Source organism: Thrips palmi, unplaced genomic scaffold (genome assembly GCF_012932325.1).
Source record: "Thrips palmi isolate BJ-2018 unplaced genomic scaffold, TpBJ-2018v1 HiC_scaffold_10, whole genome shotgun sequence".
Lineage (NCBI taxonomy): Eukaryota > Metazoa > Arthropoda > Insecta > Thysanoptera > Thripidae > Thrips > Thrips palmi.
In genome coordinates, this window is record NW_023144621.1 from 13,717,184 (window position 1) to 13,743,318 (window position 26,135).

The following is a 26,135-nucleotide window of genomic DNA, read 5'->3' on the forward strand; positions in this document are numbered from 1 at the left end:
CCTCCTTGAGAAGTATTCGCACGTTCTAGCAGAAGACTTTGTCGTGGAGGGCGGTGAACAGTGCAACTTAACCTGCATTAAATTTTGTACACCTTAGATTGGAAGTTCTGAAATTCCCACTTTCAAGCGTCTTGTTTATTGCTAAGGTAGTTTTAATATTATGAAACTTGTTTTATAATTATCTGAGATATTGCTTCTAATATTGTTTCATAATGTTCATCCTGAGTAGAAACAAGTGACAATTGTTTAAACGGTTGTGCGACTTTGATACCCCTTATTGTATTTGCTATTGTAGGCATCATGCGAGTGACTCAAGTTCTGAATTTAAGGAAAAGAGTACCAGTTCGTCGCCAGTATGAATGTTCTTACCCCATCCCATTTCAAGCCCTGCATCCCTTGGAGCTTGGAGATCGCTACACGAACTTGCAGGCCAATAATGAAGGTAAAATGAAGTACTTTATCATTTTGACTGATATAAACATGTTCTAATTTAGAACAGCAGCATAGGGTTGTCATGGCACGTTCCCTTATATGAGTTGTGTTGTTGCTTTTTTTTCCAGCAAGACCATGTGTATCTCAGCTAACTGTACTGCTACAATGCTTTAAAGATAGTGATTTTAATCAGAAAAGGTGTGCTGAGTCGCTGAAAAATTACTACACGTGCATTGAAGAATATGCAGTGAGTGTAAAGGCTAAATATGGAAGTATTATCTGTCATATTTGAGATATTATTTGTTTCTTTTTCATCCCTAACAGAAGGGGAAAGCCACATCTGGAGCGAAGGATAGGAAACTACATGATGTGAAGAGGGTGAGAGACCTCACTCAGTTAGAAGCCAGCAAACTCTTGAAATCAAAACCCATTAAATAATACAAATTTGTGTAATTGTATTAAACAAAGTTAATTTAGTTTTTTTAGTCAGTTGCTTTATTTGAGGCTGCTTAATATGATCTGCTGTATCTAGTTGGGTAAATATTTGAAACTGATGCGCCAACAACACTGTACACGACTTCAAAAATATTTTATTAAGGTAAAGTTATTTAAGAGTTTTTTACCCGACAAAGAGCTACAAAGTTCTCCTTAGTTTGAAGATCATGCCACCCAATAGGACCCATCTCACAATCAGCACAAGTGAGATACTTAACACCATCGGCAGTGTGAGAGAAGCCTACATTTTCAAAATGGAACATATCTGAAACTTTCCAGAAGTCTTTGAGGACATGGTTTTCAGTGTCTGTTTGACTCTTCAGCTTTGTCATTGCAGGCAAGGAGAACTGAAACAAAATAAAGTTTAGATTAGATGCAGAAAAAAATTATACTGTAAAAGGGCGTGTATGATATGACTTGCCTCTTTCTCAACATATGTGCCCACAGAAGCATTTAGTATCCGGGATGGACAGTGTAAGCATGTCAAAGCAGACTTATTGGAACCATCTTTTATTAACGCTTCCATATCAGGAACACTTTGGGTTAATGCTGTCATTCTGAAATGAGGGAAACTAAGAATAACACTCTACACTGTACACTAATCAGGAATCTATCAGAAAACAGACAAGATAAAAATGTGAAAGGGAAGATAAATCTCAGACTCATTCATCTCATTATGATGAATGTAATACCTGTCATTCAAGCAAGACAATATAAAAACTGGGAAACCACGAAAAGTCTCAAGGTTAGAGGACTCATTTTCCAAAATAACGTGAGCAATTTTTAATGGCACATGGGATGCTGCCTGGTGCCATCCAGAGACTCTATGAACAGGGGTGAACAGTCAGTGAACTTACGCCGAAACAAGGATTCGAAGTCACAAACAAGAAATTGATGCAGACCACTCAACAACTTGTTTGTTTGTTTGTGAACAGACGGGGGAAACTTATTCGCAGGAGAAGGCGAGGTTGTCACATTTATCATTTTTGCATTTTTCGTAAACATTGTAGATTTTTGTGTTTTTTCGGCCCATTTTGTGCATATTATTAAAATTTATAAAATCAGTGACCGTTAATATGCACTTATTTTATTTGTGATGCAGGTAAACAATGAAACCCTGGTCGTGCGACAGCGATGTCTCGCAGCCAAGTAGCGTTTTCCGCCCAACGATACGATCGGTTTCCGGTTCAGGTCCAGGTCCGGTCTTCATCCCGTGCAAGGCAAGAACTCCTACCACGTTGCAGAGAACGTAAGTTTCATTTTGGCGTTACAATTGTAGGTTTCGAACGTATTTGAAAGAGTTGTGTGCAGTCTGTGAAGGGGAACTTTTATGCCGAATATCTCGGTGTACAATTAGGTATTAGTCTTTTTAAATCTCACTCCGAATCACAACCTGGATTTGTAGCCGCGTCCAGGTTAAGGTGCATTAGACGAAGCTTTGTTATTCTGTAGTTCTAGTTTCTCCTGTGCTGGGGATGCTTTACTTAGGTTGAGCAGTTGTGCTCGCATTCTGCGACGTGTTTCGAAGCCCCTGTGTCATTTCTACTACTATTTTTCTAGATTTGTTGTTCCGCGTCGTAGGCATAGCCTAGGCCATGCTTTCCGCAAGTCGTCCCCGCCATTGCTATCATCCCCATTTACACCACATCTTGTGGCCCTTTTATTGACACGAACCATGTTTACTTGTTCCGTAGCATGGTTTATGCATGTTTCTCGAATGATAATTCCACTTAAATGCAGTGGCAGATTAGGGTTATGTTGGTGGCAACAGGCACCGGCCTGCGTCACCGCTACGCCATTAATTTTTATTGCTAAAGAAAGGTTCTGTGTATCTGCTTGAGCAAGATTATTGAAGGCATATGAAACCATCGGCATCGTGGTTTTCATTGTGCATCAACTACCTGTCATTTTATTGCTTTGGATTCTGTTAATTGCTAGCATGACTGCATACTGGTTTCCATTTTTTCCCACTGTTCAAATCACTTTGCTAACTCTGCCAAAATTTGTTTTCTTTACCGAAACCTGAACGAAACCCAGTCCCTGTGTTGCAGACTGGCTGATTCTATTCCCTTTGATGCCTATTGGGTCTTAAATTCATTATAGCAGGACAGGTATTCGGATTTCTGATTCCTTATCCCACCAAATTCTGTCGAACAAGCGATCAACTTTGTATCTGTTAAGCAAATGTATCAGAGACTTTGACTTTCAATTACTCTTAGTCCTTGTGTTGCTGATATGCTGACTCCAGGCATATTGGCGTCTACTGGGACTTAAATTAATTCACGGCAGGTTGGAGATGCGGTTGCTCTAATCCCGCATCTCGTCGTGCTTACTGACACAACATATGTACATGAATAATTATTTTGAGTTGGGCACTTCTATATAATTTCCTAGTCCCTGTGTTGCTGGTTGGCTGATCTTATGCCTTGTGGCGTCTAATGGGACTTACATAACACCATAGCAGGACGAGGATTTGGATTCCTAACTCCTTATCCCATCAAGTTCTGTGGAACAAGCAATCAATTTGGCACAGAATGTATCAGAGGCTTCGACTGTTAGTGTGTCCCAGTCCCTGTGTTGCTGATTTGTTGATTCTAGGCCTTTCGGCGTCTATAGGGACTCAAATTAATTCACAGCAGGACGGAGATTTGGTTGTCTATATTCCTTATCCCATCAAGCTTAGTGGTACAGACTAAAATTCTGAGTGAATTATTGGAAAACCTGACATCAGTTTTCCTGGTAGATTGGCCAACTTGAAGGCCGTGGAAAAAATAATACTCAACTCAAAAGGGCTTTTGAAAAATACTGTGGGTCATTCCCATAGTAGCGTTACTTCTTTTGTGCCTCTCTAATGGTAATGCTGTTTTGTTCCAGGCCTTCAAAATGCAGATCTTTGTCAAGACCCTTACGGGCAAGACCATCACCCTTGAGGTGGAACCTTCAGATTCCATTGAGAATGTGAAGGCCAAGATCCAGGACAAGGAGGGAATTCCCCCAGACCAGCAGCGTCTTATCTTCGCTGGCAAGCAGTTGGAGGATGGCAGGACTCTGTCAGACTACAACATCCAGAAGGGTAAGTTGTTTCCTTAAGTACTTGTGTCATTACTTCTATTTGTGTACTCTTATGCTAATCACAACTTTGTAAATTTTTCAGAATCCACCCTTCACCTGGTTCTCCGTCTCCGAGGTGGTGTCATTGAGCCCACCCTCCGAATTTTGGCAATGAAGTACAACTGCGACAAAATGATCTGCCGAAAGTGCTATGCCCGTCTTCACCCCAGAGCAACCAACTGCCGCAAGAAGAAGTGTGGACATACAAACAACCTCCGCCCCAAGAAGAAGCTGAAGTAGACTGTAATTGTGAAGCGGTTTGGGAGGTGTCATATTCATTGTTATATTTCATTCCTGTAATAAAACACTGATTATGACTTCAATTTTTCTCCAATTAGTCCCAATTCAAACATTCATCCCATTTAATCTATTGAAAGCAGTGGTGATTGATTGGTAATTTGACTTAAACAGTATGGAATAACATGGCAGTTTTGCTTAACAAGTTTTAATAGTGCTAAGAATTAAAACAGGAGCAGTTAATCTTGCTTCAAATTAATTTTGATGACGTGAGTTTTCTTGACTCTGGACTTTTCCTGTGCTTGCACAGCACTCTGATGACAAAGATTTCTGAAAGCAGATGTGAGCTCTGATGTTTGACAAGGCACCTCTACTGTTCTCATAAAGGCATCCAAGGTGTCCTCCTCCTCTTCTTCAGCCTTCCGCTTTTCGGCCAATGATGGGGGTGGAAGCATCTGTGACTCAGGTACTGGAGTGTCAGCAACAGCTTCCATCTCCACATCTTCTGGAGTTTCTGCATCAAAATATTTTTCCTCCTCATCCTTTTCTCGGACATCGATACAATCATAATCAGGATTACTGTCGATTTGGCTGGAACAAAAATATGGGTCAGAAACAGATCTTAGTTTGAGACAAACCATATGGGTAATGTGCTATGCCCACCTGTAGTCAAAGTCAGCATCCTTCCCATCAATGAAACTGTTGTACATGGTCGACATAAATTCTTCCATGAGCAAGTGCCGCTCGTCATCTGAAATATCATTAATATCTGGCACTGCCTCAAGTCTGCTCTTCCTTTTCTTTGACTTCTTTCTTTTGTCCATTAATTTAGTGACATCATCCTCCATTTCGCCCCAAGTGCCACGTTCATTCCAGTTCTTTGCTGCACATGTATCCTCATTTTCATCACTGCTTTGTGATGAGTCATTTTGTGTACCATTTTCTTCTTTTTCTTGTTTAGTCCATAGCTCCTTTGTCTCATCTTTTGATATTTTCATGAGAAGTAAATTAACAAATCTGACAGAACAAAAATAACTTGAGAGATCTCCAATTTGATAATAATAATACATACAATATTTGTTTGACACAGTATACTCACGTGATGTTTTCAAGATCAGGTGCTTCTCTTTCCTTGCGCTCTTCTTCCGATAGGTACTGTCCAATCAGTTGTTCATACAGATATGGATTTCTTTGGCGCATTTCATCTTCAGAAAAGTAAGAACTACCATTGGCAATCATCTTCTTTAGGGCATCATACCGTCTGTTCTTTACATCAACCTATCAACACAGCAGAATCAAATCAAACAGAATAAAACTTGGGCAATGATTTGCAGTATAATACCAAACGAGATTGAAATCTTACATCATGTGTTGCTTTGCAGTGAAATCGTCGCAGTCTTCTTAAATGGAACCCAATTTCATAAGACTCATTCTTGTGTAGCAAAGCATCGCTAGAGAAATATAGTAGATGATCTTCTGAGAGAAACTGCCCAAACCGACTGAGAAACTGAGCTGGGCTCCGATCTAAAAGGTCTTCAGCAATCTTTCTTTTTTCTATTTCAGACAACTCAGGATCGTCTTTGTGTTGGCTTTTGAAGTGTGCCTTTTCATTTGACAACAGATAATCCAACAAACTAGTTCTGAGTTCAGTCATAGACAAACCGACTTTTGAAAACGAACTAGAAGTTCCTGCTTCTACTTTTTCATCCATTTTGGCTGAAATGACTCCACTGAGACAAGGCATATGAATGTTTCTGAGAACAGCCCTGAAAATCTGTTTTCAAAAACTCCCTTTCAGCCTGAAATGACAGTCTTGCTGAAGTCTTACACGGTTAGTCGCCGCCGTTCGCTGCCTCAATGAAACAGAACAGAAGATTGATTGACACTTGAGAAGAATTACTGTTGGAAATGGATGGACATTACAGCTAATACTTACTTGTAGCACAACGCTCGAGGGAAAACCAAAACAGAATCAGATCATCAGACGGTGTGTTTTCTTTCTTCAAAACTAAACCTGTTTACGTGATGGCTGCCAATATCTACGGTATTCGCAGTTTCAACGCCTTCTGCTGGCGCCGCCGTCTGCTCACCTGACGTAATCAACAAAAGCGGACTGCTGAACTCGTCGGCACAATTTTTTCCATGCCATATTCGCGTTGCGCGGTGCCGAACAACGCCCTCCGCAATGCTTATCTGATCTCTCTCGCGCAAGTACTTACTACAAATTTCGAAATTGATTGTCTCAGTACATCAGTGAAACATTCGCCATGGTGGTTCCGAGCAAGCCAGAGAACAACAATGCACCTAACCCTGTCGCCCGGAGGTCAACAGGCCCCGGAGTGTTGAGCATTTTGTACAGCGTCACGAAGAAAGTGGGTACGGTGGCGATTGTGTACCTGCTGGGCTACTACAACATCAGTGTAGCATGGCTCATTGGGCCTGTCATCCTGTCGGTGGTCCGCGAGGAGTGGAAGCGCTCCTCCGATGCCCGCAGAGCGCTGGCCAAGGCTGCCGCTATGAGCAACGAGAAAGAAGTCATCATGGCCCGAATCGACGAACTGCCTGCTTGGGTGAGTGCTCCACTGTTTTCTTTGTTTTTCTTCACACCGCCCGTCTGTTTGTGGAATCAATGCATTTTTATGGCATCTTCCTATGTTCTCGGTAGCCACGGTGCAGGCTCTGTCCTTCCCTCAAGTACTTGAAGTTTTTTCGTTGCTTGCTGTTTGTTTAACTCAATTATGTCTGTTACAGGTGTACTTCCCAGATGTAGAACGAGCAGAATGGCTAAATAGGGTAGGTGATGTAGGTGCTGTGGTTTCCTCCCTGGCATTTGACAGCTGTTATTAACTCCATCATGCTGCTGTTGCAGGTTGTACGACAATTGTGGCCAAATGCTAATCACTATGCTCGAGATCTGTTGAGGTCTGTCATTGAACCCAATATTAGGAATGCCCTAGCGGCTTTTAAATTGCCCGGGTTCAAGTTTGACAAAATGATCCTTGGTACAATCCCATTCCGTGTGGGAGGTGTGAAGGTTTATGACCATAATGTCTCTCGCAATGAGATCATCATGGACATAGACTTTTTTTATGCTGGTGACTGTGATATATCATTCACACTCAGTGGTATTCCTGGTGGGATCAAAGATTTTCAGGTTACTATCTATTAGCTACTATTAGCATGTTTCTATCAAGTATAAGTTTGAACTGTGGCTGAAATCATCTCTTGCTCAATTGTTTAGCTTCATGGAATGCTTCGAGTTGTAATGAAACCTCTGATTCAAACTATTCCTCTTGTGGGAGGGCTTCAGTTGTTCTTCTTGAACAATCCTACCATCGACTTCAACTTAGTTGGAGCTGCAGATGTCCTAGATGTGCCTGGAGTTAGGTATAGATCTTCTCAATTATGCTGTTTCCTTATGTTTTGTACATTGGAGTCATGTGCTTACTTTGAAACTATTTCCAGTGATATTCTACGAAGGATCATAGTTGAACAAGTTGCTGCACTGATGGTTTTACCCAATAAACTCCCTATAACATTGAGTGATGTTGTTCCTGCCCAAATTTTAAAAACCCCAGAACCTGAGGTATTGTACTTACAAGTATACTTATCTTAATGGCTTGCAGTTTACCTATTTATTTTGACAAATATTTTACAGGGTGTTCTAAGAGTGCATGTGGTTGAAGCAAAGGAATTGATGAAGATGGACATTGGTATGCTTGGTAAAGGCAAGTCTGATCCCTATGCACTTGTGACCGTGGGAGCTCAGCAATTCCGCACACAAATAATCAACAACACTGTTAGTCCCAAGTGGGATTATTGGTGTGAGGTAAGATAACTCTTTGTTTCCCTTCAAATGTTTGATTGTGTGCATTGGTTGTGTTCAGTGACTCATGAAAATTGTGTTGGACCATACATTATGAAATTCATCACCCTTAGCATAGTAAAGTAGGGAAAAAGTTACTAACTGTCTCATGCCTTTTTTTTTTCTTTTTGTTTGGTGAAATACTTGTATGCTTAACATATTTTGACTGATGTACTATAGTGTGACCTAGTTTGTAGCACATTTTTAGCGTGTTCAACGAATTGTTAGAAGATAAGCTGTTCCATGTGGCCTGAAGAATGCACTAATTTGTACTGTATGGTGAAAAAAGATGTTGTTAGTTGATGTAATAATTTTGAAAGCCTTAATCTATTCTATTCAGTGTGAGGTCTATGCACCTAGGGCCCAGACTCTACTTATTCGTCTCTTCGATAAGGATGACTCAAAGAAGGATGAAAAATTGGGAAGGTGAGAAGTTTGGTACTGGTATCAAATATACGTACATTGTAGATTTCTGGTGGTGGTCGTAGAAAAATATCTCACTTTTAACTTTCAGCTTGATTTTCTCCTCACAAATTTACTATTGAAACTGCCCTTAACTGTTTTATCATTTTATCAAATGCCATTTAGTGAATGCCGTTTAGAAACTAGCCAAGCTGGTTAACTATTTCAATTAATCTGATTTGCAGTATTGTTGTAAATAGATAATTAGTCTTAATGATGAACAGTTTTGTATAGATGATGTCGTTTATTCACAAACACAAACCTTGTTCAGTTTTTACAGAGTACAGCATGTGTTAAATATTAAATGACCTTTCTCCTAGAGGGTATTATATTTTTCAAAATGACAAATTTGAACGCTGTTGACTCATCACTGCTAAATGGGTGGTGATCTAATGCACTATTCTACACCTGTAGCTTGGCTTTAAATCCTTTATGGCACCCTAGTGCCATCTCATGGTGAATGTGTTCTCTTGCGCGCATGCTGTGTGTATTTTCTGCAGCATCCTCTTTTGTTGGGCAAGTGCACTCAATTTATTTTCCTGCTTTTCAAGAGCAATCAGCAGTTTCTCCCTAGCAGAAAGATTGTATGATACATCTCTTTCCTCACCTTTTAGTTGTTCCAAGATAGCAATCTGTGGTAGCTACCATCTTGAATTGTTGTTTTGAATCACCATGACCCTTTTAAACTGTGTTTGTTATGTAGGTCTAGGAAAAAGCTCTCTCCCATAAACTAGGTAACATTGATGGTTTTACCATGCAAGTGCAGGAAGTTAAATTTTATTCCACTAGCTCTCATGTGTACTACTTCAAGCCCCTTTTATTTGGCAGAGTCAGCCCTTTGTTAGTGTGCATGTGTTGTATTTTTCAATTTGGTCAGCTGACACATCTGAATTTTCCAAGGCAGAGGTATCTTCACGGAGGGCTCAAATAATTACGGTCCAGTGTTGGGATTGGGATCCCGGATTTCCTGGGGTCCAGAATGATGATTTTCTTGGGAGGTATAGCTTCAAAAGTTTGGTTTGTGTGGCTGGCAATTATTTTGAGACTGTTCGTGTTCCTCTCCTGGCAGTAACTAAAATTAGTTTCACATTTCAAGTGTAACTTTTTTAATTTTGTTCTTTTGCACTTAGCATTTTTTCCCATAAACTATCATTTTATTTTTAATTTTGGTTTGGTTTGCTTTTTCTGATTAATTTGATTCGTCCCACCAAGATGGATCACTGGAGAAGGTGTCCTTTCCTATTTTTGGTCCCTTTCACATGCATTTTAAACTTCCTCTTCTTACCTCTGCTATTTTACAGGCTCTGCCATTTTCCCTTTGATTTCGCATGCACCCTGTCCTGTTCCCTGGTTTCACTTGCCTGCTTCCCTCAGATTCCCCTGGAAAGTCCTCAGAACATCTTTCTTGATGTGTCTGTAGAAGAAGGAGATTCTTACCTGCAGGATAACTGGTGTGGAAGGTATCCCTCCTCTCCCTATATTATTCCTTCTCCTTCATTCCCCTTCGCAACAAAAGTTTACTCCATTTTTATTTAAAAGCTCTGAGGGAAAAAAATCCCTTTTAGTTCACTGCCATGGTCGTTCTTCACCCTTCACCTTGTTTTAAATTACTTTGACAGTTCACCCTACCTTGCCCCTTGCAATAATCTTGTATCTAATAAAGGGATTTTTATTCGTGTCTTCAGTATATGATGTTCGACAACACCCGTCGAACTGTTTTGGTACGACTCTTTGATCATGATAAAGGGAGTGACGACGATTTCATGGGAAGGTAGATTTTACTTTTACAATTGGGAATCATGATTCATTTAAACAAATTATATCCATAAAGGGTTGTATTTTTTTAAATTTCTTACATTGCTCTCATAGGTGAAGCCTTGAGATATGATCAGCATGGCATCACCTTTGCCAACTACTAGATTTTAAGTGCAACAATGTGCATGTCGTTTTTCTTATTATTAATTTGCCCTTTACAAAAATAAGAAAAAGCAGTTTGAAAGGTTTTTTTTTTGTTGATTGCAATTTGCTTTTGTCATTAGTTGGCTTGTGATGGCTTCTTTGCATGTGTGCATGCTTGAAAAGTTAAAGGATGGCTACTATTTAACATCAAGATTAACATCTTGAAGATTTAAAAAAATTACGGGGATGTTGGCTTTCTTGCACCTAAGCAGTTTCTGAAACAAAAGTTTTTTAAATCTTGAATTTTATTGACTTACTTTTTTTTTGTATCTCAGTAAGAATTTTAATATGATCTATTTTCTTTAGGGCATCTGTTGAAGTCAGTACTGTTGTGAAAAAAGGTGAACTTGACATTGTAAGTATTATTCTGGTTTGTAATTTATTTATTTTATTTTTTTGCTCTGTTATGCTGGTTGTCTCTGTTCCAAATTTTCAAATTATCCATGTTCTTACTGTTTATCTAAAGTGGCTTACTCTGGAGGAAGCTAAACATGGCATGGTACACTTGAGGTTGTCTTGGCATACATTGACTGAAGATCGTCATGCTCTGTCACTTGTAAGTTTTGTTTTTATCATAATTAATTTTTTTCTTCTCATATTTCTTAAACTGATCTTTCTTTGTCTGTTTTATCAGGCCTTGGCTGAAACCCAACAGTTGCGTGTTACTTCTATGAGTACTGCTGTGTTATTAGTCTATATTGACTCTGCCAAAAATCTACCTGTAAGAAACCAGTCTCATTTTAAAAAATCCATATTCCAGAATAAATATGTCAAATGATTGCTCTTACATCTCAGTTTGGATGGTAATTTAAAAATTGTCGTGTTTAGGATGCACGCCCTGGTCGGAGACCTGATCCTTTTGCTACTGTGGGTGTTGGAAAAGATACCCAAACTACTCAAATCATTTACCGCACTGATTCTCCTGTCTGGGAAAAAGGATTTACTTGTCTGGTCAAAAATCCAGAGACTGATACATTTATCCTCAAAGTAAGATACCCTGTTGTTGTTTTAATTTGAAAATTTCACATTCTCAACATTCTTAACTGATGTTTGTTTTCTTTCTCATAGGTAACGGATCAAAAGACAAACCATGACATAGGTCGTCTGGAATATCATTTGGCCAAGCTCTTGACTAATGAGAATATGGAGCTAAGTGATCAGCCCTTGCTGTTGCAAGCATCCGGACCAATCAGCAGAGTTAGACTATCACTGAGACTGCGTGTATGTGTGCCTCTTATTTTTCAACAACAGGTTTCATTGTTTCCTGAGATGATTTTTACTATTATTGTTTGTTTAATTTGTAGATACTGAAACGTTATGACCCAGAAGTTGATGCTCCCCTTCCTGAGGTGGATGACGATGTTACAGATGAAGCTAGCACCTCCACTTCCAGCAAGAGAGGTGGGCTCCAAAGTTTGCATGCCACTTCTGCATGAATTGCTCAGTGTAAAGTTGTTATATGTTGTATCAGGTGGTGCAGCAACTTCACTTCTATACCCTTGCTTTCTCCCTTCCACTTCTATATTGTTCCTAACTAAACATAGAAGACTGTTGACCACATTATCCTGAGCAGCATTGGTATGATTATGAATCCAATGAAGCTATCACATATTTCATGAACCCTCTTTAATGTGGCTTACATTGACCAGGAATGGAAGGGGAGCCAAAGGCTGCATTGCTGCTCAACTGACTTTTATTTTCGTATTGAATCCTTAATTTTTCCCATTGTATGGAAACAAAATTTCTAGCTACTCCCTATAAAGACAAATCATATGGTATTAAAAATAAGGTGCCGAAGATATGAGTGACTTTGTTTTGTTTAAATCTTGTGATGTACATTTTTATAGGTTCAACAAATGCCTTAAACAAACAGTTCTCTCGTGGAGACTCAGTTCGAAGTGTAGGTGGACAGAGTGTTGGTGGACAGAGTATTGGCAGTGCTAACATAAGCATTCATCCTTCAAAGGAAATGATTTCGACTCAAACTTCAGTTCAAGAAGAGTCAGTTTTCTCTGAGCAATCAAGTGCACCTGTAGAATCATCTGCCAATAATACATTACTCCATCGAACTCCAAGTGCCACATCGTAAGCTCCTCTCATATATCTCATTTATTTCATAAACTAAACAAAGAGATAAATGTCAGTTTTTTTCATGATTCTGCCGCTTTTAAATTATTTATTTTAGATCTGCTGGTGAAGCAGGCTTGGGACGCATACAAATGACATTGCGTTATTCTGTGCCCCGTCAACGACTTGTGGTAGTGATTCACAAAGTTGCGTGAGTAAACCATCATCTAATGTTCAGATAGACTTATGTTTGTGTTTGCATGCTTCTCTATTTGCAATTCTATGTATTTATTTGTTCAGAAATTTACCATCCAAGGACCCACATAATATACCTGACCCATATGTGAAGCTGTATCTGCTGCCAGAGAGATCTAAGGAATCCAAGCGCAAAACTGAGGTGGTGTACTGCTTTAGCAATACTAAAAAATCAAATTTAGAGGATTCTTCCTTTATTTATTGGCTGTTAATTTACAGGTCATGAAAGACAACTGCAATCCAGTCTTTGATGAAAACTTTGAGTATGTAATATCTCTGGGGGACATCAATTCTCGTCAGCTAGAAGTAACGGTGGTTACAAAGAAAACTTGGTTCTCCTCCCAGAGCCCTGTTATGGGACAAGTAAGTCCAAAGTGTTGTTTTAACGCAATGTGCTGTGTTAATATTTGAGAGCCCTCTTGATTTTCATTGTGTCTTGCTAGTATAATTAACATTGATAATTTTTTCTTGATTGATGCAGGTTATTTTGAGTCTTGGTGATCAAGATTTGGTGAAAGGATTCACTGCTTGGTATGACCTTTTACCTGAAATCGAGCGCGATTCGTAATTGCAAAAGACAAGTTGTATTTCTCATCATTATTCTTGATTCATTGTTGATTTTCTTTTGCATCAATTCTTCCTGCTTTTCTATTAATGTGGCACTTTTGGAGTGTCTGGCTTTTAATTTTTAATAATCAAGATAGGATTGTTGTCTTTCTCTCTAACAACCTGATTATAAGACATTGTCTCTTTATTTTATTGGCAGTTAAACTGCTGCTCGCTTGTTCTCAATTTTTCTTTGTTACTTGTTTGGCAAAGAACTGACTGTTACCTTCATAGTACTCCATGGAGTAAGCATGTGCCATCACTGGGAGAAGAAATGAAACCCACCATGTGATGAACAAAGTTTTAGAACTCTCAAACAGTCATTTCATTTGTATTTTTTTCCTATTTTAGTTACTATTTTTTTAACCTATTTTATCAGTTTTATTGCTGTATCACAAAGCCAAAGGGTTGATGGACCATTCTCGCCATGACGTTCTCTTTGAATAAATGGTTTTTCATGGACCTGCAGTGGTCTTTGTTTAAGTTCTACTTGAGATCTGTGCTTATAAATCCTTTATGTGCTAGAACTGTGGCTGTGCTGGGTTTGTCTCCCCCTTTTGAAGTTTTACATAGTTTATGGGTTATATATTTGAGGGTATTTATAACAGTGTCTACCTCAAATTCATTTACTTCTATTTGTGCGTCTTAGAATGGAAGTCACATATGTGCTTTGTTTTATCTTTCTTATGTTTTTGTGTTAAATTTGGTGGTTGTTAACTAAACTAATGTTTTTTCCTTCTTGTCATTTTGTTAAAAGTATGAATTCACTCATGTTACAGTATTTGCATTACACTTGAATTTTGATATAAGGAAGGTTTTTAGGATGCTCTCTTCTTACGTGGGTTGTCTGGGCGTAGAATCTATACAACACTTTCCCATTATTGTTGCAAATTGTTGTTAACAAAGCCTGTTATTTGTCAGCCGTTTTTAATGTATCAGTTGTTATCTTTACTTAGCACTTTTTGTGATTCTTTGTGATACCCATGTTGTACTTTGCAGCTGTGTGGCTTGTGTCTCAAGCGTAACCACATCTTAATGCTGTTTTGTTCTTTCTTTGTTGTGGTGCTATGAAACTGTTACCAAAACTGATTCATCTTAAACAAAGGAAATTGTGATAAATTTTAAATGCACAATCTAACCACTTTTTGTGTGTTCTTTTTGGTTTTTCTTTTGATATTGGGTGTATATTTTAATATTATCGATAGAATTTCTGTTACTAACCTTTTCAATGGAGAATGTGTAATAAATAGTGTTACTTTTATCTTATCTACATCTTATCTTTTTTTTCCTGGCTATATTTTAGCAGAGCTAATTACAAAAACATGATTACAGTACAAAGGGCTATCAAATTGCAGTAGAGCAATTTCAAAATCAAAGCAAATATCACAGTTCATCATTTCTAACTAGGATCTTGGAATGTAAAGCCAAGAAATTCTGTTCAAGAAAACAAAAATACAGTTTGCGAATGAATCTGCAGCCAAAATTACCTGAGTTTAATTAATACAAATGTGACTTAAATTTGATTGGGAACAAAATCCAGTCTATCCAGTGTCAGAGGAACATTGAGATGAATTATCATCATTGTTGCTGTCTGTGGAAGAGCTGTGATTGGACTTCAAAGTCCCTCTTCTTCGAAGTTGTCTCTCTCTTTCTCGTTCCTCTTCTTTCTCATCATTGGAATCTTCTGCACCTGGTATGGCATCTCATGAGTTTTTTCAAGTTGTATAATAAAACAATGTCACCAACAAAGCAGGGTTTTTTATGCAGGTTTGATGTCATTCTTGCAACTCCTTGCCATTCTTACCAGTCACAGCCTGAGGTTTGGTTTGGATGGGAGGAGCAGATTGTGCGACTGGAGTACGATCACTCTCAGCACAGTTGATTTGATCCTCCGCTTCTTCACTTTCTTCATCCAAAAGAATGGGTTTCGGTTTGGGAACAGCTGTTTCAATAGAGTACATACACAACATTAGGTCTGAAATTTCTTTCTGTTCCAAGAGCAAATGAGTAGTGTCAAAACACTAACCTGCAAATGCCTGAGGATATTGATTGGATAGTCTGTTCTTCAGTGTACTGATCCTCCTAAATATTTGATCCAAATCCTTTTTCATATCCACTAGGAGCTGTGTATGCTTTTTAAACTCAGTCCCCGCTGAAGCTAGACGATTTACTGACAAAGCGTTACAATTGGTCAGCATTTCATTAGTTTTCTCAAACCGCTGAAGCCTAAATAAGAAAAGTTTGAGTAAAAATGGTTGGTTGGCGAAAAGTAAATTTAAAATTGCCCACCTAGAGAGAAAACAAATTCTGAAAAACTATAACCGTACATTTGTTTTTGAGCTCGAACCATGGCCTCCACATCTTGTTGATCAACAATTCCAGCCAAACCTTGAATAAAAACTTCAGAAGCAGTGTAGTTCTGGAAGCATTCTATGCTCCCTAAGTCGCTTTCCGGTGTATTTTCTGATGCCATCACTGAAGGGTGAAGAATTTTTCGCCAAAGAGACCTGTCAACCGAATGTCTCAACCCCCAGCAGACAGCTGAGCAGAAACTTTCATTTTCAAAGGGGTATTCTGCAAGGTATGAGAAACTAGTTGTGAGATATATTTTGATAACAGCTGATCGGTCTCATCGAGTGGCCCATTTAACACTTTACTCCTTCTTTCAGTATTTATTTACATCAAATGACGTTCAATCAACTCGAATTACAAGCTGAAGAAGGATTACCATAAAGTTTTTGCCGGTTTTTCAGCCATGAGGTTTGTTCTTATTTTTCATATTACTGATGACCGGTAGGAGTGTACGGGACGGAGGAAAGAGGAGGGGGAGTTCTGTTGTTCTGACGTTAGCCTATCTGTATCTATTTTACTGAATGGCCTTTCTTTATCAGGAGAAGATTATCGACTCGTGTCTTGTTTCGGCACTCGCTAATTTTCGAACTAATCGTTTTCCCTTCTAAATTATAGTTCCATGACTGAGATATCTCTTGCAATGGACATTTATTTGTGACATCGTTTGTGACAACCTAGCGGCGTGCGTGAACGATTTGCCAAGTGATGATCTCATTCACCCTTTCAAAATGAAGTTCTTTAAATTTTCGTATGGGTTTTGGGCGCTATTGTGTGTCCTTCTGAATCCCGGTTGCGTCTTGTGTGATGGCAGTGGCAAATGGGTTTTCGAACTAAACGAGGTGAGTGTTATTATTCAATCCCTTTTCGCCACCCAGTTTTGAATGTTATTTTCCTGCTAGTTATTTCTATATACTTTACATAAATGACTTAAGCAGTCTCTTGAGGTCCTTATTGACACTGAGCAGTTCTTATTTGTCCTTCCAATCACCTCTTGGAACATTTTTAATGCCTGTGGTGCTTATGTTCATGTTATGTTTTACAGCAATATGGATTTGCTACTATTTCGAAGAGTCTGTTTAAAGGCTCTCAAATCTTTATTTCTGGTAAGTTGAATACTCTTTTGTTTTATTGTACAAGCATTTTTTCACTATTTTATTAACATTTTGTTTTGTTTTAGTGACATGCGATTCCGTCGATCCTGATACTAATGTTACTGTTCAATGGACTTTGTCGCAATATGAATGTTGGCAAGATTTTGCAATGTTACAAGATGGGGTGAATATAACAATCCATGAATACATCTATGGAAAATGCTTACTGTTCAGTAGATTTTTTTGACTCAATTTGTATCCTCTGTTGCAGATATCTCAAGGTCCTTTTTTGCCATCAATTGGCATCAATCATGCACTTTCAAGCAACGCTACTCAGCATAGATGTGGTGATCACGTCATATTGGTCAGTGGTGTGGGTTCTTACTGTGGAGTGCAGGCCCTTGGCCACAGTTGTACAATTTTTAAAAAGTGTAATATTATGTTGCAGATGGAGATACCTCCAACAATTAACAAGACTGCCGGTGCTTCTGCAGACACTGAAGTGAAGCAAAGTGTGAAAGACAGCATTAGCCCCAATAAACTTGTAAATGTCATTTTGACTTATCCCTTCTAAAAATCAGTTCCGTTGGTAATTTTATTTTGCTCTATACATGTTTGTTTTATTTTCCAGAGTAATCCAAGTCCATTATACACCATTGAACAAGATGGACTTTATTCATTGATGTTCCATATCAAAGGCACAACAACATTTTCAGCAACTGTGACTATGGAAATGCAAAACCATTATGGATACTTGTCTGCAGCTGCCTGGCCTTTGCTTCCATTCTATGGCTCAATGTGCCTCATATATGTGATGTTCGGAATTGGTTGGCTGACTGTATCATTTTGTCAATGGCGAGATCTTCTTCGAATCCAATTTTGGATTGGAGGTGTCATATTGTTAGGCATGTTAGAGAAAGCAGTCTTTTATGCAGAATACCAGAGCATCAATTCTAGGGGGACATCTGTAAAGGGTGCAGTGTACTTTGCTGAGCTAGTTTCTTGTGCTAAACGAACGCTTGCACGTATGCTGGTCATTATTGTGAGCCTTGGGTTTGGTATTGTCAAACCAAGACTAGGAGCCATGCTCCACAAAGTCTTGACCTCAGGAGTATTGTATTTTGTTCTTGCATCTGTGGAAAGCTATAAGCGTATCATGGGTACCAATCTAAAAAGCTACGATCTTCTTATGGCAACTGTGCCTCTTGCTCTTCTTGATTCTGCATTTTGCTGGTGGATTTTCTCAAATTTAGTGCAAACCATGAGGACATTGCGTTTGAGAAGGTTATTATGATTTACAAAATTTTTAAGTGCTATGTGCTAGCTATGTACCACCTAGCTAATTTTTCTTCTTTTTCAGGAATCTGGTGAAACTGTCATTATACCGACACTTCAGCAATGCCTTGTACTTCTCAGTGCTTGCCTCATGCTGCTTTATGATCTACTCAGTCCGATTTCATAAGCTGACTGACTGTCTCACGGTACAGTAGAAAAAGGCTTATAAATTTTAAAAAGACACCTAAGCTCTGAATGTCACTCAAGTCTTCTGCCTTTGTTTTCCAGGATTGGAAGGAACTCTGGGTAGATGAAGCTTATTGGCATATTCTTTTTTCTCTCATTCTTCTTGTCATAATGATACTGTGGAGACCTACAAATAATAACCAAAGGTATGTTAGATGATATGATGTCCACTTCTCTTGACTAGTATTTTCCAGTTGTATGTAGTGAACTTAGTATACAATAGACATGGAAATAATAATGTTTATTTTATTTTCTTATGTTAGGTATGCTTTTACACCTCTTCTTGACAACCCTGAAGATGAAGATGATGAAGAGGAACAATTTGTTAGTGATGCATTTGGCCTAAAAATGCGTGGCAGCAATAACTCTTCATCTCCTAAGCCTAAATCAAGCACCACTGAGGTAGATCTTAAACGTCAAACAATTATATTTCTCTTTCTGTTTTGTTTAAAAGCTTGTTTACTTGGCCAGTCTACATTTTCTGTGTCCTAACCCTTCCAGGAGGAAGATTTGAAGTGGGTGGAGGATAATATTCCAGCATATCTTAGTGATTCGTAAGTTCATACAACTCTCATCTCTCTATTTGCTTGGCTTTCTCATGAATATTCCACTAACAACCTTTTCTTTGATAATTCCCAGTGCATTACCGATTTTGGACTCTGATGAGGTTTGTGCACACATTCTTTCACACAATTTGAGTTTTAGTTTCTTTGTCTGGTGTCAATAATTTTATCTATCTATCTGGTTTCAGGAGGCTACAAATACCAGATTTGAAGTTTCAAAAATGCAGTAAGGTGGACTTCATCAAAATGCCATTGGGCAACTCAAGTCAACTCAAGTTAATGTGTATAGGTCTCTGGCTGTGTCATATTGAAACCTGCAAATCAATTGAACTATTCATAACTGTGAGCAATCTGTTTTGTTAAGTTTCTTCTTTTTTCTTTGTGATTCTAACCGTTGGTTAGAAAATAGTCATTTAGTGCTTGGCTAGTGGTATGGAATGAACAGTATTTAGCAACGAGAGTTAGGTTTGAGCCACCATCACATACCCGTACTGTCCTGTCCTGACCCTATTTTTTACAAGAAATATATGCCAGTGTTCCTCACTGAATTTTAAAATTTTTTTTTTTTTTTTTTGCACAATTAGAATTAAGCCAGTTTGTATTTACAAATGTATTGCAGGTTGAAACTTGTGTTACGTTACAACAATGTGAGAATGTGAAGAGAATGAATGAATGAATCCAGCTCTGTGTGTGTGTGAGTGAAGTGAGAATGTATATTTAACTCTATGACATTAATATTTAATTAAACGTTATCTTTGTTTTTAGGAAAGGAAGGTTTTTAATGTGTTTTTTTTTTTGTTTTCTTTCGTAAGGAAAGGGCAGTTGAAGTAAAACTGTGGTTCTTGTACGGAGCCGTACTGAGCTCTGTGCTAGGAAGTTTCTGCATTATGTGATATCTCACATTTTGGGGTCTTTTTCTAATTTCAACAAACATGGGAAAAAAAATGGCTGACATTGAAAAGGCATCTTTCATAGATCAACCCTCATTAAAAAAATTTGTTTTAAATTCAGCTTAGACTGAGATTTGTTGTGATAGTCATAATGGAATTTGTCTTTCTTGTTGTCTCCAGTCCCACACTCTAGAAAAATATATTCGTGAAACAATTTTTGTTTGTCTTCAGTACAAGCTGTTTCTTCCACATTCTGTTCTCTAAAGCTCACAATGTGTTTTCATCCAGTCCTTATGACCATAATTTGTTTTAGTAAGTGTGTTATTAAATGTATAAAACAGACTGTGTAAGGCCATGTTTTTCTACATATTAGGCTCTTCTTACCACCTGTTTAAGCATAATTCTTCCCCAGGGCTTTAGTACTTATCAGTGTGCCAAGTAAAATCTTAGTATTATCTATAACAAAACGTTTTTCCGAGTAAAAGAGTGCTTTTGCCATAGTTTTTCTTCTTTGCACAAAATTATTCTTAACACCTGCGTATTAGCATATTTAATTTGTGAGTGTCCTTATGTTGTTTTTTGAACTGAAACAGCTCACCTTTACAAATTTACTGTAAAACGTTCTCCTTTATTTAGGTATCTTCAAAAAAGCAAGTGTACAAAAACTATTTAAACTAATTAATAAACAACATACTATTACAACTTTGGTTTTTATCACAACCATCTTAAGCCTATGGACACAGCAGGGCGAAGAGACAGAACGAGAAATGTGAAACGGACAAAGGACAAGCAGCAGGAAGTCATTCAAATTTAAAAATAAACAAAATGCCACTAACAGATACAAATTCTTTGAAAAGTTTTCCGCGGCACAAGCCACTGATGACTCAATTTCTTCCTCTCGCGGACGTGCGTCCGTGCGACGGCGCTTCCCAAAGAGAGGAAGCAAGTCGAAGTGACGCCATGATGAGGTCTGAGGGATGTCATTAGGACGTCCAAATAACATCCTTTCGCATCAACTCGACTTGATTTGACTCGATTTGATTCGCTGCTCTCCCGGGCTTCAGCAGCCGTGCTCGCGCAGCCTCCTGAGCTTGACGTTGAAGCCGCCCTTGATGTAGAGGAACGTGTTCATGTTGAGGTCCAGCTCGTCCTGCTTCTCGCAGCCGTTGCCCGGACTGAGCACCGCGGTGCGCAGCAGGGCCGCCACCACGGCCTTCATCTGCAGCATGGCGTAGCGCTGGCCGATGCAGTTCCGGGGCCCCGCGCTGAAGGGCACGTAGGCGTAGGGGTGGCGGCCCACGCACCGCTCTGGCAGGAAGCGGTCCGGGTCGAAGCGCTCCGGCTCCGGCCAGTGCTTGGGGTCGCGGTGCGTCTGGAAGACGAACAGCGTGATGCCCAGGCCCGCCGGCAGCGTGGCGGGGCCCGGCCTGCGGGGGAGAAGGACAAGGAGGCCGTGAGGGTGCGCAGCAGTGCGCAGTGGGCAAGAAGACCGGTGGAGGCGGCCAAAACTCTAGACGCGTTTTGAGCTCCAGCGTCGCTAAAGAGGCCTCGAACCGAACGAGTGACCCCACCAATGGACTCCTATCGTTCGGAGAGCAATCCATTGGTGGGGTCACACGTTCTGTTCGAGTCCCACGAAGCGACTCTGGAGCTCAAAACGCGCGTCAGGAGTTTTTGCCGCCCCCACCGGTCCTCCTGGCCCACTGTGGAGTAGGTGGAATAGGGATCTATTCCAGCTTACTGTGGAGTGGTGACACGCACGCCCCATGCATGCGAGAGAGACAGAGCGGAGGGGTTGAGGCCGCGGCTGTTTCTTCTGATGGCGTCACGAACTCACCCTTTGGCGGTGAGCGCGTTGGTCAGCACCAGGTCTTCGCTCAGCATCCTCGAGAAGATGGCCGTGATGGGGTACAGCCTGAGGGTCTCCTTGATGACCCGCTCCACGTACTTGAGGCGGTTGAGCCGCTCCAGCGGCGTCAGGCCCTCCTCGGCGTCGACGGAGAGCACCTCCTCGCGCGCGCGCTGCTGCACGTCCGGGTGCAAGGCCAAGCACACCGCGATGAAGCTGAGCGTCGACGCGGACGTCTGCTGCACCGCGATCAGGGTGCGCACCTGCGGCAGCCGTTTTGGTTTCACGGGTTTGGAATTCACTTATGATGTGCGCGAGGCAAGTCCAGGACCGACAAGAGCGCCTCACAATGGGCCAGAAGACCGGTGCAGGCGGCCAAAACACTTCGCGTTTTCAGCTCCAGAGTCGGTAAACAGGACTCGAACCGAACCTGTGACCCTACCAATGGATTCCTCGTTCGGTGAGCAATCCAAGGGTCACACGTTCGGTTCGAGTCCCATTTAGCGACTCAAGAGCTCAAAATCCGTCCGGGATTTTGACCGCCTCTACCGGTCTTCCAGCCTTTCTAGCCCACTGTGCGCCGAGAGGATAGGCAACCAGCATCGTGTCCGAGACCTTGACCTTGAGAGGCTCCCGAGCGTTGTTTCCTCGAGCTTACCTCGCTGAGGGTCTCCTCGTCCGACAGAACGTCTTGCTTTTGCCCCAGCACCAGATCCAGGAAGGTGAGTTTCCTCCTGACCCCGTCGTCGTCATCGTCAGCGACGTCGGCGGCGTCCGTCGCCGCGTCGCGCCGCTGCTCGTCTGCAAGAAAAAAAAAAGGCCGTGACATGTGACACGCAACACTTGAGCAACTAGAACTTGAGAGGCTAGACCACAACTGATCCTATGCCGTTCGGGCCCGGCAACTGCCGTGCTTGCACTGCTTCCTAGGAAAACCAGGAACCATTTTAACCGTGAAAAGTGCGGAATTTTTAACAGTGTAGAAGTACGCTGCTGACCAGTGTGCTCACCGATCTGGCGCCGCTTGAGTTCGATGACGCGCTGGGCGTACTCGTTGATGACGCGGTCGGCTTCGTCCTGCTGGCGACTCAGAGGCGACAGCCTGAACATGGACTCCAGCATGAGCCAGGGCTGGATGATGCGCTTGGCGATGATCTGCCGACGAGAAACAGAAACGCGTGTTAGAGTCGATTGCGGTGACTGCCGGCTGACAGGCAGACTTATTCCGAGAGTCGTTTTCGTCGCCCTGTCCCTCTCGCACCTGTACGGAACGCCCCATGAGTGCGAGAGAGACAGAGCGACGAAACGACCCTTCGAGGCGGTCAAAACTCGCGACGCGTTTTGAGCAGCAGAGTCGCTAAATGGGACTCGAACCGAACGTGTGACCCCACCTATGGATTGCGCTCCGAACGAGCAATCCATTGGTGGGGTCACACGTTCGGTTCGAGTCCTGTTTAGCGACTCTGGAGCTCAAAACGCGTCCGGGACTTTGGCCGCCTCGGCCGGTGCCCACTGTGGCTGCCGACCTGGAAGGCGTTCTCCGTGGCGCGGATGAACTCCTGGCGGCCGGCCGCGTCGCGGTCCTCGCCGCCCTGGAGGCCGAAGGCCGTCTCCATGACGGTGTCCGTCACGAAGGTGCTGATGTGGGGCATGAAGTCGAAGCTCTCCCCGGGTGGTCGTTTGCCAGCTTGGCCGCGAAGTGCGCAGCGCGGCGCGTGAAGATGCCGGAGTACTTCTCGAGCACGGCGAAGTGGAAGGCGGGCGTCAGGATGCGGCGGTGGCGGCGCCACGCCTCGCCGTTGATCGTGATGAGGCCCCTGCAACCAATGCAACGCCAGGCCGGCCGTTCCAATGTCTTACGGTGGGGCTGCACCACCATATTATGGTGGAGATTTTCCCCATGATATGTAAACAAAACTCGTCAAAATATCTGGTACAGTGAATTCTCAATGGTGTGTTATAAAGTCAGCTGCACCACCATAATATGGAACATTTTCACCATAATATGGAGAATCTTCACTGTACAACATTTAGAGTGTGAGAAAACCTTACAAACTATTTGATAGGCCTTGCAAAGAAAAGCAGTTTGTTGAAACAAAGTATTTTGAGCATACATAAGCAAGCAAGGGCTCCAGGGGACACAGGATTTCTCGAGTGGTTGCCCCCTCGGGGAGGATAAAGGATAGGCTGGGGAAGTTGGGAGGGGGAATTCCGTTGGACACACCACATGTTTAGGTAGAATTTTGCACGTGCAACTTGTACGATTTTGTGCTTACGTGGAATTTGCATCATATCATGCGTAAAGATTCATAAATTTATGCAAATTCACGCACAATTTTATCCACGACGGTACGCAAGTTTAACGCATCACCACGTACAAAATTGTACACAAACATTTAGTGTGGACCTTTGCCCCGCTAGACTCCCCGTCCCTCCACCCACCTGCCAAAGAAGCCGCTGACGGGGCCGTACACGACCTCGGGCTTGGCGATGTGCTTGTTGGAGCTGAGCAGGCACTCGACGTCCTCGGGCCGCATGATGTGCAGCCAGGGCCGCTCGCCCAGCCAGAAGGACGCGTAGTGGCCGCCGCCGTACCGGGTCAGCATCTGGCGGCCGCGCGCGAAGATGGTGTCCATGGGGCCCAGGATGTAGTGCAGCGTGCCGATGAGGGGCAGAGCCACGGCCGGCCCGCCGAAGGGCTGCAGCACGCCGTGCCAGTACACTCGCCAGCGGACGTACCGCACCAGCCCCGCCAAGGCCCACAGCGCGGCCAGCCCCGCCGCGCACACCGCCAGCACCCAGGACAGCGTCGCCATCGCGCTCAGCGACACGCGGGAAGCTCGACTCCTTCAAGAAGACCAATCTCCTGGAGGACTCGTCTCGGCCCGCCCTGACCTACGAAGGCGCCGAGCCGCGCGCGCAACGCCTATCGTGGTGGATCGGCACACGCGCACTGGCGGCCGTGGGGGTCCGCGTCGACCGCCGGGCCGCGCACCGCCCCTCCCACCGCCACCCCCCTCGGTGAGGACCGATGCTATGATTCTGCGAAGACTTGCTATCAGCTTCCGAAGGTCAGGAGATGACAGAGGCGAGACATGAAGACTGCACCACAGGGCAACGCACTATCAGACCCTCTTCACCTCCCCCACTTCCCAATCGGGATACTGGGTAGTGAGCACAATCACGGGCGCACGTGCGGCACACAGTGGGCCAGACGACCGGTGGAGGCGGCCGAAACTCCAGACGCGTTTTGAGCTTCCGAGTCGCTAAATGGGACTCGAATCGAACGTGTGACCCCATCAATGGATTCCTCGTTCGGAGAGCAATCCATTGGTTGGTGGGGTTACACGTTCGGTTCGAGTCCCATTAAGCGACTCTGGAGCTCAAGACGCGTCTAGAGTTTCGGCCGCCTCCACCGGTCTTCTGGCCCACTGTGCGGCATGGCCGAGCATGGCAGCAGGCACTCGACCCAAAAAGAGACAAACTGTGTCAAACAAGAGGCCGTTTGCACCGAGAACGATGGCGTGAAATCTACGCGGTGTTATCAGCCATGTTCATGAGCGAGAACAGATTTTGCCCTGAAAATGCATCGGCACGACTTCATGCCGGTTCAGGGCTGGTTCAGAGGTGCAGCGAATTTTGGACTTCAGACATGCTCCATCCCACGTTCTGACAAAATTTCAGCCAGTGTCTGCCTCTCTCGCACTCATGTGGCGTTCAGTACAGGCGCGAGGGAGACAGCGACGTAAACGACTCTTGGAATCAGTCTGCATGGTCTGCAGCTGCCACAGCCGCCTGCCTCCTGGATGCGGTAGTCGCGCTGGCCGAGCTAGCGGTGCACCGCGGTGCTGCACCAGAAGTTGTCAAGGCCGGAGCGCTGCTCGGTCGCACGCTCTCTTTATAGCTCTCTTTATATCACTTCCTGCGAGTGACCGCGCCAAGTCATCGGCAAGTGTGCGGAAAACGGAGTCACTTTCCCTATCTTTTTTACATTTTTCACAAAAAATGCGATCAATTAGACCGACTGGTTGATTTCCATTTGCCATTATATTTGTCACATGTATGTGTGTATGTATGTATGTATGTATGTATGTATGTATGTATGTATGTATGTATGTATGTATGTATGTATGTATGTATGTATGTATGTGTTAGCATTCTTTGGTCATACAGACGAATTTGTCACGAACAGGCCATGAATTGAACTCTAGGTTCATGTTCATGAACAGGACTAGTTGCGACAGAAAGAAGTTGGATTTGATGTCCGCACTCAACCTAACAGGAAGCTACGCTCTACACACTTGTCGGATAGGTTGCATCGGGTTGCATACCTTGCATATGACATGCAGGGGGCTCTATCATGAAATGAGGGTTGTGTCC

The 26,135-nt window shown here is 42.3% G+C and overlaps 7 protein-coding genes and 1 pseudogene across 12 annotated transcripts; 4 read left to right on the forward strand and 4 right to left on the reverse strand.

Annotated features, from left to right (window-relative positions):
• On the forward strand, positions 1-917 carry LOC117638992. The gene is made up of 4 exons (XM_034374261.1): positions 1-146; positions 296-442; positions 561-679; positions 757-917. The coding sequence occupies exons 2-4, from the start codon at positions 301-303 to the stop codon at positions 868-870; spliced, it is 375 nt and encodes a 124-aa protein (XP_034230152.1). The 5' UTR covers positions 1-146; positions 296-300; the 3' UTR covers positions 871-917.
• Positions 918-1,002: 85 nt separating this feature from the next.
• LOC117638994 (guanine nucleotide exchange factor MSS4 homolog) lies at positions 1,003-2,003 on the reverse strand. Of its 2 annotated transcripts, none has more exons than XM_034374263.1 (3): positions 1,785-2,003; positions 1,349-1,484; positions 1,003-1,274 (listed from the first exon to the last, which is right to left on the reverse strand). In XM_034374263.1, the coding sequence occupies exons 2-3, from the start codon at positions 1,481-1,483 to the stop codon at positions 1,041-1,043; spliced, it is 369 nt and encodes a 122-aa protein (XP_034230154.1). In that variant the 5' UTR covers position 1,484; positions 1,785-2,003; the 3' UTR covers positions 1,003-1,040. The 2 variants fall into 2 exon arrangements, with proteins under 2 accessions (XP_034230154.1, XP_034230155.1); XM_034374264.1 differs by lacking the exon at positions 1,785-2,003 and adding an exon at positions 1,620-1,778.
• A 35-nt stretch (positions 2,004-2,038) lies between these two features.
• LOC117638991 (ubiquitin-60S ribosomal protein L40) lies at positions 2,039-4,293 on the forward strand. Of its 2 annotated transcripts, none has more exons than XM_034374259.1 (3): positions 2,039-2,176; positions 3,802-4,000; positions 4,082-4,293. In XM_034374259.1, exons 2-3 carry the CDS (start codon positions 3,811-3,813, stop codon positions 4,276-4,278), a joined length of 387 nt encoding a protein of 128 aa, XP_034230150.1. In that variant the 5' UTR covers positions 2,039-2,176; positions 3,802-3,810; the 3' UTR covers positions 4,279-4,293. The 2 variants fall into 2 exon arrangements, with proteins under 2 accessions (XP_034230150.1, XP_034230151.1); XM_034374260.1 differs by having other exon boundaries at positions 2,148-2,284.
• A 174-nt stretch (positions 4,294-4,467) lies between these two features.
• LOC117638980 (coiled-coil domain-containing protein 97) lies at positions 4,468-6,357 on the reverse strand. 2 transcript variants are annotated; one of them, XM_034374238.1, is made up of 5 exons: positions 6,212-6,357; positions 5,639-6,128; positions 5,375-5,553; positions 4,939-5,292; positions 4,468-4,866 (listed from the first exon to the last, which is right to left on the reverse strand). In XM_034374238.1, the coding sequence occupies exons 2-5, from the start codon at positions 6,017-6,019 to the stop codon at positions 4,515-4,517; spliced, it is 1,266 nt and encodes a 421-aa protein (XP_034230129.1). In that variant the 5' UTR covers positions 6,020-6,128; positions 6,212-6,357; the 3' UTR covers positions 4,468-4,514. The 2 variants fall into 2 exon arrangements, with proteins under 2 accessions (XP_034230129.1, XP_034230130.1); XM_034374239.1 differs by having other exon boundaries at positions 5,639-6,124; positions 6,212-6,331.
• Positions 6,358-6,378: 21 nt separating this feature from the next.
• On the forward strand, positions 6,379-14,755 carry LOC117638976 (extended synaptotagmin-1). 3 transcript variants are annotated; one of them, XM_034374231.1, is made up of 18 exons: positions 6,379-6,845; positions 7,027-7,068; positions 7,145-7,429; positions 7,517-7,662; positions 7,741-7,861; positions 7,934-8,104; positions 9,503-9,600; positions 10,868-10,916; positions 11,028-11,117; positions 11,196-11,282; positions 11,390-11,548; positions 11,630-11,782; positions 11,866-11,962; positions 12,409-12,646; positions 12,747-12,839; positions 12,929-13,025; positions 13,103-13,246; positions 13,365-14,755. In XM_034374231.1, the coding sequence occupies exons 1-18, from the start codon at positions 6,543-6,545 to the stop codon at positions 13,449-13,451; spliced, it is 2,460 nt and encodes an 819-aa protein (XP_034230122.1). In that variant the 5' UTR covers positions 6,379-6,542; the 3' UTR covers positions 13,452-14,755. The 3 variants fall into 3 exon arrangements, with proteins under 3 accessions (XP_034230122.1, XP_034230125.1, XP_034230124.1); XM_034374234.1 differs by lacking the exon at positions 9,503-9,600 and adding an exon at positions 10,288-10,373; XM_034374233.1 differs by lacking the exon at positions 9,503-9,600 and adding an exon at positions 8,481-8,566 and having other exon boundaries at positions 6,380-6,845.
• A 192-nt stretch (positions 14,756-14,947) lies between these two features.
• LOC117638987 (kxDL motif-containing protein CG10681) lies at positions 14,948-16,047 on the reverse strand. Its single transcript, XM_034374251.1, has 4 exons — positions 15,817-16,047; positions 15,516-15,715; positions 15,294-15,431; positions 14,948-15,179 (listed from the first exon to the last, which is right to left on the reverse strand). Exons 1-4 carry the CDS (start codon positions 15,960-15,962, stop codon positions 15,031-15,033), a joined length of 633 nt encoding a protein of 210 aa, XP_034230142.1. The 5' UTR covers positions 15,963-16,047; the 3' UTR covers positions 14,948-15,030.
• A 246-nt stretch (positions 16,048-16,293) lies between these two features.
• On the forward strand, positions 16,294-20,605 carry LOC117638978 (transmembrane protein 87A). The gene is made up of 12 exons (XM_034374237.1): positions 16,294-16,680; positions 16,884-16,944; positions 17,019-17,116; positions 17,204-17,296; positions 17,381-17,476; positions 17,564-18,216; positions 18,293-18,413; positions 18,496-18,599; positions 18,717-18,855; positions 18,955-19,007; positions 19,093-19,120; positions 19,205-20,605. Exons 1-12 carry the CDS (start codon positions 16,570-16,572, stop codon positions 19,244-19,246), a joined length of 1,599 nt encoding a protein of 532 aa, XP_034230128.1. The 5' UTR covers positions 16,294-16,569; the 3' UTR covers positions 19,247-20,605.
• Positions 20,514-24,694, reverse strand: LOC117638979 (annotated as a pseudogene).
• Between the last annotated feature and the right edge of the window lie 1,441 nt (positions 24,695-26,135).

What these genes read in the sequence shown, in the direction of transcription:
- LOC117638992 (XM_034374261.1), top strand. Translation starts at nt 301, where the DNA reads ATGCGAGTGACTCAAGTTCTGAATTTAAGGAAAAGAGTACCAGTTCGT. An exon ending in CTTGCAGGCCAATAATGAAG is followed by an intron (nt 443 to 560) that starts GTAAAATGAAGT and finishes TTTTTTTTCCAG; the next exon opens with CAAGACCATGTGTATCTCAG. An exon ending in CGTGCATTGAAGAATATGCA is followed by an intron (nt 680 to 756) that starts GTGAGTGTAAAG and finishes CATCCCTAACAG; the next exon opens with AAGGGGAAAGCCACATCTGG.
- LOC117638994 (XM_034374263.1), bottom strand. Translation starts at nt 1,483, where the DNA reads ATGACAGCATTAACCCAAAGTGTTCCTGATATGGAAGCGTTAATAAAA. An exon ending in GCACATATGTTGAGAAAGAG is followed by an intron (nt 1,275 to 1,348) that starts GCAAGTCATATC and finishes ATTTTGTTTCAG; the next exon opens with TTCTCCTTGCCTGCAATGAC.
- LOC117638991 (XM_034374259.1), top strand. Translation starts at nt 3,811, where the DNA reads ATGCAGATCTTTGTCAAGACCCTTACGGGCAAGACCATCACCCTTGAG. An exon ending in AGACTACAACATCCAGAAGG is followed by an intron (nt 4,001 to 4,081) that starts GTAAGTTGTTTC and finishes TAAATTTTTCAG; the next exon opens with AATCCACCCTTCACCTGGTT.
- LOC117638980 (XM_034374238.1), bottom strand. Translation starts at nt 6,019, where the DNA reads ATGCCTTGTCTCAGTGGAGTCATTTCAGCCAAAATGGATGAAAAAGTA. An exon ending in ACTGCAAAGCAACACATGAT is followed by an intron (nt 5,554 to 5,638) that starts GTAAGATTTCAA and finishes CTGTGTTGATAG; the next exon opens with GTTGATGTAAAGAACAGACG. An exon ending in CCTGATCTTGAAAACATCAC is followed by an intron (nt 5,293 to 5,374) that starts GTGAGTATACTG and finishes TTGTTCTGTCAG; the next exon opens with ATTTGTTAATTTACTTCTCA.
- LOC117638976 (XM_034374231.1), top strand. Translation starts at nt 6,543, where the DNA reads ATGGTGGTTCCGAGCAAGCCAGAGAACAACAATGCACCTAACCCTGTC. An exon ending in TCGACGAACTGCCTGCTTGG is followed by an intron (nt 6,846 to 7,026) that starts GTGAGTGCTCCA and finishes TGTCTGTTACAG; the next exon opens with GTGTACTTCCCAGATGTAGA. An exon ending in CTGATACATTTATCCTCAAA is followed by an intron (nt 11,549 to 11,629) that starts GTAAGATACCCT and finishes TCTTTCTCATAG; the next exon opens with GTAACGGATCAAAAGACAAA.
- LOC117638987 (XM_034374251.1), bottom strand. Translation starts at nt 15,962, where the DNA reads ATGGCATCAGAAAATACACCGGAAAGCGACTTAGGGAGCATAGAATGC. An exon ending in GTTCGAGCTCAAAAACAAAT is followed by an intron (nt 15,716 to 15,816) that starts GTACGGTTATAG and finishes TTTCTTATTTAG; the next exon opens with GCTTCAGCGGTTTGAGAAAA. An exon ending in CAAACCTCAGGCTGTGACTG is followed by an intron (nt 15,180 to 15,293) that starts GTAAGAATGGCA and finishes ATGCCATACCAG; the next exon opens with GTGCAGAAGATTCCAATGAT.
- LOC117638978 (XM_034374237.1), top strand. Translation starts at nt 16,570, where the DNA reads ATGAAGTTCTTTAAATTTTCGTATGGGTTTTGGGCGCTATTGTGTGTC. An exon ending in GTGGTGATCACGTCATATTG is followed by an intron (nt 17,297 to 17,380) that starts GTCAGTGGTGTG and finishes ATTATGTTGCAG; the next exon opens with ATGGAGATACCTCCAACAAT. An exon ending in CTAAATCAAGCACCACTGAG is followed by an intron (nt 18,856 to 18,954) that starts GTAGATCTTAAA and finishes TAACCCTTCCAG; the next exon opens with GAGGAAGATTTGAAGTGGGT.